Source organism: Pelmatolapia mariae, unplaced genomic scaffold (genome assembly GCF_036321145.2).
Source record: "Pelmatolapia mariae isolate MD_Pm_ZW unplaced genomic scaffold, Pm_UMD_F_2 NODE_ptg000390l+_length_38521_cov_1, whole genome shotgun sequence".
Classification (NCBI taxonomy): Eukaryota; Metazoa; Chordata; class Actinopteri; order Cichliformes; family Cichlidae; genus Pelmatolapia; species Pelmatolapia mariae.
The window spans coordinates 26,109-33,605 of record NW_027052077.1 but is presented as its reverse complement, the minus strand read 5'-3'; the positions used below and the strand labels follow the sequence as shown (position 1 = coordinate 33,605).

At 37.3% G+C, this 7,497-nt stretch overlaps 1 protein-coding gene across 1 annotated transcript; it reads right to left on the bottom strand.

Annotated features, from left to right (window-relative positions):
• Positions 1 to 2,401: 2,401 nt before the first annotated feature.
• On the bottom strand, positions 2,402 to 7,139 carry LOC134623090 (uncharacterized). The gene is made up of 6 exons (XM_063468299.1): positions 6,939 to 7,139; positions 6,115 to 6,283; positions 4,920 to 5,414; positions 4,281 to 4,348; positions 3,499 to 3,542; positions 2,402 to 2,580 (listed from the first exon to the last, which is right to left on the bottom strand). Exons 1-6 carry the CDS (start codon positions 7,137 to 7,139, stop codon positions 2,475 to 2,477), a joined length of 1,083 nt encoding a protein of 360 aa, XP_063324369.1. The 3' UTR covers positions 2,402 to 2,474.
• Between the last annotated feature and the right edge of the window lie 358 nt (positions 7,140 to 7,497).

Genomic DNA, 7,497 nt, shown 5'->3' with positions numbered 1-7,497 from the left:
TCATGCAGTTTCAATGGATCATTTTGTCACCACAGTTAAAATTTAGTGACATTTATGTTTCCATGACAAAGACATAAAACATATTTCTGTTTAATATAGTTATGACTATAGACTTATATATAACAACTGAAAATAACTGCAAATTGAAATCTATTCTATTAAAAAAAAATAATCCTATTATGCAACCATTTCAATACTACAGCCCACACCAGATCAAATTCAGCTATTTGTAACACATACAGCACATTAATCTATTCCACAAAAGGACTAGATGGATGGCAAATATGAGGAAACGCAGTCTGGAAACTTCACCAGGAGGACAAATTGTTTTGTGCATGAACTTCACGGTATCTTTTGGTCTTTTATCATAAGCTATTTGCCTTTTTTTTGTTTCTTTTAAAATTCTTGGTTATGTTTAGAGATTCAAGACCAAATACAGATTATAATATTAAAATATTGTGATACATCATCAGTAGTGGGCCTTGGATTCATTAGGTGTTTTGGCCTTTACCAGTAGGCACCCTCATAAATGGAGGCCCTGCCAGGGTTGATCAGGCCCAGGGGTGTGTCACTGGTTGATGTGAAATTGTTATTTCTCTTCTACTTTTTTTTGTTTAGTTTTCTACAATTTATTTTCTCCTATCAATTCACTGCAAAACGAGAAGTACTGTTTATCTATGTAGTACTTAAAGAGCCTCACTTCTCAAAGAGATAGAAAAGGTGAAAGAGAAAAGTAAGAGAAAAGAGATAAGATAGGAAAGAGGAGAGCCGGAAGTGGGGCATCTGATCTGGCATCCCATCCCTCCCTGCCCGTATCGGGCTGTACCCTCTACCTCTCCACTGCCTCCCACAAACAGGAAAAAGAGGTGAGGGGGGAAGAGCAGAAAGATTGTACATTCCCCCCTTATGTTTCACTCGCCTCTGTCAGTGCGCCCCAGGGTGGCTGTGGCTACAATGTAGCTTGCCATCACCAGTGTGTGAATGTGTGTGTGAATGGGTGGATGACTGGATATGTAAAGCGCTTTGGGGTCCTTAGGGACTAGTAAAGCGCTATATAAATACAGGCCATTTACCATGAGGTTAACTGCACAGCCCCAGGAGGCCCTGAGACATGTGTATTAGTCAACAAGGCTTCTGGTTTATCACAGTACAAATTATAGTGTTAGGTTTTCTACCCTTTTGATGCCCTCTGCTTAGGTAGCTCCACCACGGTTTGATCAGTTCTGGGCATGTGTGTCGCGGCTAGCTGACTGCCCAAGTGATCTCAGCCTTCTTTAACCACAGCCAGTGGTTGGCCCACTCAGCAGTGTTAACTAATTTTCTTATAGCCTGCCACAGTACCTGTTCTCTGGCTCCAAACTCTTAAAGCAGTTTTGCTGTTGTACTGGCCCCTAACCCTAACTTGTAGTTCAGGTCGTATCTCTCTACAGAAACAGCTTAATTCCCTTTGTCCTGTGAAGGCCATTATTGGTTAGTAATCTTATAAAGCCAAAAATGACATATTCCCAAAATACAGGGTTAAGTGCTGTTACAGCTCAGAGGGTTGACTTAACCCTCTAATAAATGTAGTCAATGTAGTTAAAATACTCAAAACAATGTTGTCAATGGTAATGGGACAAAGCCATACTCAATGTTGATTTTAATTTGAAAATATGTGTACATAATCTAACATGCTTATTATTTGTGGGGACATCAATCTTGAAATAATTACTGGTAGTGCAATTAAACATTTTCTGTGTTCTATGTATACATTATATGTAAAAAACAGAAAAAATAATATTTGAATAGAGAATGGAGTTATATAACAGTGTGGGTGGACCAATGCCAAGTCAATGTTGAGCATCTAAGAAAATTATGAAAGTTTATACTACGTAATAGTAATGGAAAAGTGCAGTCTCAACATAAAAAAAGTACTACAACTTCTCACATCTCAATAAACCTTTGATTTTTTTATTTGGCTTTTCATTGACAGTACTCAGTACACTTTCCCCAGCCTTCATACTTCAAACTAAACAAAAAAACTTGTTTATAATAACAACTTCATATGAGAAAAAAAGGGAAACAGACTGATGGGTTTATGGATTCAGTTGCTAGCTGCAGGTCATATTCACTGTAAAAATTTTAACAGTCTACACTCACTTTTTAAAGAATGTAGCAAAGACAAATGCTGTACAAAAACATTCAAGTTAAGAACACAGAATTACTATTGTGGTTAACGACATAAGATACAGTCTTTTTTTACGTAACACAATGCATTTAAACAAGTATAAATATCTGTCTAACATTTCTAAACAATCCAACTCATGAAAATTAACACATCCTAACTGTGAACAGAGAAGATCATGTAACATCTGAATGTATGGACCTTCGGTTCCATGTATTCCTGAAACTGTTCCTTGTAGACAGTACCAAACTGCAGTTTTCCGACATTATATGTTACTTGGTTGTAACATGGAAAAACAAACATCACAACATCATAAAAATACTTCCTCAGTGGCTGAAGGAGGTGGCACATCTGGCATGGCAAAGTGGTGTTGAAATTCACTGGCCGGCTCCCACGTGTCGTCCCAGATTTTCCCACTGGAAAATATGATTATTGAAAGAAACAACACCAAAAACATTAATATCAGGTTGGGGATTACTTCATGCTTTTTATGTTTAACATCAGAGGTGGAACATGATAAATACATTTCCTTAAGTACTGTACTAAAATGCAAATTGTCATTTTTATGGATATTTTTAGCTTCTGCTACACTATTTGTAATTTAGATGGATTACAAACAAAACACTAGTGTACAGTTACACTCAACAGATATTAAACATTTAGTTATTGTTTTTCAGTTTAACATTTCATAATATCCTTTCTGTGAAATGAAAATAAAAATTGTCCAAATGTGATAATTAATTTCTTTTTGATCATTCTAAAGGCTGTTGTTTTCTCTTTAATTTGTAGAGATGCATTGCTGTCACACAATTGTAATGCTAGAAATACAGGATGCAAAACAACTGAAAGCTTTCACAGTGTGATATTAGTACTTCTTCGTAAAGTTCTGAATCTGAATACTTCCTCCACTGCTTAGGCAATTTATCCTTTGGCACGCATAAATCTGTGTAAGACATGGACATATTCTCTCCACTTTGTCAGTGTCCTCATAGCTTTTATATATTTCTTAACATTAATGTGAGTGCTCTTATGGTCACAGCACAGTCCAGCTGGAATAATTCGAGTACTTTTGCATCTAAGTGTGACACTACGTGTGTTTTCTGAACAGTTTCAAAAATACTTCGTATTAAATTTATTATTGTATGATTCCACAAAGATGCCAAGAAGCTTTACAATAATCCTCAATTGATTAAATAATCGAGATAGAATAAGAAAAAAAACAAGGGAAGTAAGACGGGACAAAACACCTGGTTTTTCATTTTCAATTCTGCTCCAACAAGGTAATAGATGGGAAAAGAACATTCTCAAAGAGTGAAATATCAAGAGCTTCTTACCAAACAGAGCAAGGCAACCAACGCACTTTTACTTCTGCGTTCCCCTAGACAGAAGGAATCAGAGAGGCAATCGGTAAATAACATGGTTAATGGATAGGTGTCTTCATAAAGCTTTCGTGTAATCCAGTGTGCACACCTGAGACACACACAGACCCATGTAAACACACTTTAGTAGATGTGTAGGTATGTGTATGTAAGGCATTTCTGTTTATAAAAAATATAATAGGAATTTGAAAAGCATGTATCCAATTTTTGTATCCAAGTTTTAAGTACTTGTTACATCATAGACTGACATAATCAATATCATCCCATTATGAATTGTTAGAATTGTGTCCATTTAAACACTTCAAACTACACATGACTATCTACTATTTACAGTGAGACAGGGCTGGTCAGCATCTATCAGGATCTATAAATTGTGCTTTCTGTGATCCTGATTCAACATGACCAACTGAAGAAAAAGGCTTACACAGAAAACACTTTGATCCTTCCTCACATACAGTCACTTCTATGTTAGCCATGCAGGTTTCTGCTGCTTAGATGTATTTAAGTAAGTATTTAATGTCTGTGATTCATTTTGCAGAATTGTTTAAGAACATACACATGAAATACAATCTTTTAATGTAATTCCATTAATCATTTCCCTTCACTAATCTCCTAAGTACATTTGAATTTCCCAGTGTAGCACAGTTCATGATTGTAGTGCATGTATGAAAACAACTTGAGATAGGCTTACTGTAAAAAGTCTACTGAAAAGCAATTTAAAAAATTTTAAGTATCACCTCATTTATCCTGCTCTCAGTGACTTCTTCAAACTGGAACACCTTCTGCCTACTACATCTTCGACAGCCTAAGAAATGAAAAATCACATTTAGAAAAACATAAGACTTGGTATACACAAGAAATCAAATATGAGTTTTCACTTAAGAAGTGAAAATTTGTAATGTCCTCCTGATTGCCATAATCCATTTGTCCTCTGGGGTCATAAAGTGAACCCACCTCAGTTGAGTGTTTTTTTTAAATTACATACTATGAATTGTGAATCAATTCTGTGTAACACCTTAGTTTTACTTAGGGCCAACACATTAACAAAAGAATTCCCCCTTCATTTTGCAATTTAGGGCCACCACACCTTGTTTAGATAAATGCATGCCCTATTTTTTTAGATAAACTAAAATGTTCTCTCAAAGTGCGTTTTAGTTTTCTGAATCAAATCAAGCTGAATTACAAAGTCCTCTTAACTAAAGTAAGGGATTGAACATATTTATTTATAGTCATTTTATAGTGTAGACCAAAATTCAGCTAAATAACTAATGAATAATAATTTGCAATGGTTTGTTATTTCTCTAGGACAACATATGAATCATTTTCGGGTAAGAAACTTAAAAATCTCAAGACATACCATGCAAAGCAATACTTACTCTTTCGCTTCTTATTTTCATGTTGGCCATCCAGACTTGAGGACTGGGAGATTGCGTGGCTAGCAGGGGGATGAAGAGACTGCAGAGATGGCTGGTCTGTGGGTTTAAAAGTTGGTGGAGAGGTGGGAGAGGTTGCTTGTGAGTTGCTTCTAGCTCTCTTCTTTGTTGGAAAAGACTGGGAGCATGGAACAGAAGAAGGAGATACAGGAACAAGATTGAGAACAAAAACAGTCTCTGTCTGCTCGTCTGACAGGCTCTTTGGCTGCTCCTCGAGGAGCCTAGAAGCTTGATGTTCCTGGGTGGTCATCTCTGGCTGCTCCTTGGCGAGGCTCTCTGCTTGCCTGTTGATCAGGGTCTCTGCCTGTTCTTCACTGGGGATCTCGGTGTGCTCTTTGATGTGGGTCTGTTTGTCGGCAAAATGCTCCTTGGTGGCATTCTTGGACTGCACAACCTGCTGTTCTGTGGGGGTATTGGGTTGCACTGGTGTGGATGTTCCTATAAGACATATTTACTTTCATGAAAAAAAATTCACAAAAAAAGGTCTTATATTTAGCAGAAACTACACTTTGGCTACGTTCACACTGCAGGCGAAAACACATCAAATCCGACTTTTTTGACCCTATGCGACCCATATCCGATCATGGTATGACAGTGTGTACAGCACAAATCAGATATTTTAAAATCCGATCTGGGTCACTTTCGTATGTGGTACTGAATCCGATACATATCTGATGTTTTAGAAAGCAACTGCTGTTTGAATGGTCACGTTGCATTAAATCCGTCTTCTATGTCACTGACACGAGACACCAGTCAAACAATATTGTTTGCTCTGGGTCTAATCAGAGCACGTTGTGTGTGATGTCTTCTTTTGCGCATGCGGCCGCTTTGAGCGTTCACACTACAGCGCGTTTGCTGTCACATTTTATTTGCAGTGTGGACAAGCAGACAAAAAAAAAATCAGATTTGATCAAAACAATTGGAATTGAACATTAAGACCTGCAGTGTGAACGAAGCCTTTGATAACATGTCCTTCAATGGTTATTTAATGACCTTAAAATATACTTACACAATTTGCTTTAAGACTAATAAAGTATTCTGATTCTGAAAGCAAGTTGAGACGACTTGTTGTGAATTGTTGCTATATCAATTAGTATTAATTACATGAACTGAAAGTATACAACAGACTTACTCTTACCCTTAGACAGTATAAATTCATATGCCCTCTGCATCTTCTCCAGGAAATTTCTTGTAGTAGAAGTGGGGTCCAAATGAGTAATAACATCTGCTACCCACTTATGTGAAACATTGTCTTTTTTGCCAATAAATAGAATGGGCTTGTAGCCTATAGCCTCAAGTTTCCGCACCTGAAATTAATAAAAAACAATATTTGGCACAAATTAGTCAAACACAGCCTGTTGTTAAATGGTAAACAAGATGACTCTTATATAGCGTTTTTCTACTCTTGTGGAGCACTAAAAGTGCTTTATACAACATGCAAAATTCACCCATATTCACACAAGTTTCTAAAATGTTTCCATTTAAGCATTCACACACAGCAAGAGTTGGCTCGGACAGTCTCAGTCGTTGTGTCCTTGGGCAAGACACTTCACCCGTTGCCTACTGGTGGTGGTCAGAGGGCCCGGTGGCGCCAGTGTCCGGCAGCCTCACCTCTGTCAGTGCGCCCCAGGGTGGCTGTGGCTACAATGTAGCTTTCCATCACCAGTGTGTGAATGTGTGTGTGAATGGGTGGATGACTGAATGTAGTGTAAAGTGCTTTGGGGTCCTTAGGGACTAGTAAAGCGCTATAAAAATACAGGCCATTTACACATTCATACTGATATGAATACATACAGCCACCACTGATGTACTAGAGTTCAAGTAATTGTTAGTCTTTAGCAAAATGTAGATAAAATAATGTTGCATGTTCTCAAAAGCACATATGATGAGCTGTGTTAATGTACCAGCAACATCTTATAATGGCTTAATGATAATATATATAACTAAAGAATTTTTACTTACTGCAATGCGGGCAGAATCAATTATCCGGCCAACATTTCTATTTTTCAAGACAGCTTGCCCCCACTGGCTATCCAATGATTCTACTTTTTCTTTTAGCTTCTTTTTGGTGGACAGACTTCGGAAGCAGACACAGCAGGTTCTTCTGCTTGCCTGATTGGGAGTCTGGCAAGATGTACAGGGCCTGAATTTGGGGCGTGTCATGTTGAACAAAGAATTACACACAGAAATGGCAGCAGACAGACAGAAGGCAAATTATAGGTTGACTAAAAAAAATCTGAAGACTTAAAGAGACAAAAATGCGGATAGAAATAAAGAGACAGACCAATAAGGACAGCAGTAAGAAGAGATAAAAAAAGACTGACGTGGCTCTTAAAAGTGCCTTTAGGAGTTTAACAAAAAACAGATTTGGGGAAGAAGTAACTGGCTGAGTGATGAAGAACCTGTTTAGAAAAAAAAAAGTATTCAGAATTCAGAAGCACGTTATAAAAAAAATATATACATTAAATCCTTTTGTAACCATTTAGATAAACCCTGTTTACTGTCCATTTGTATTTCATTT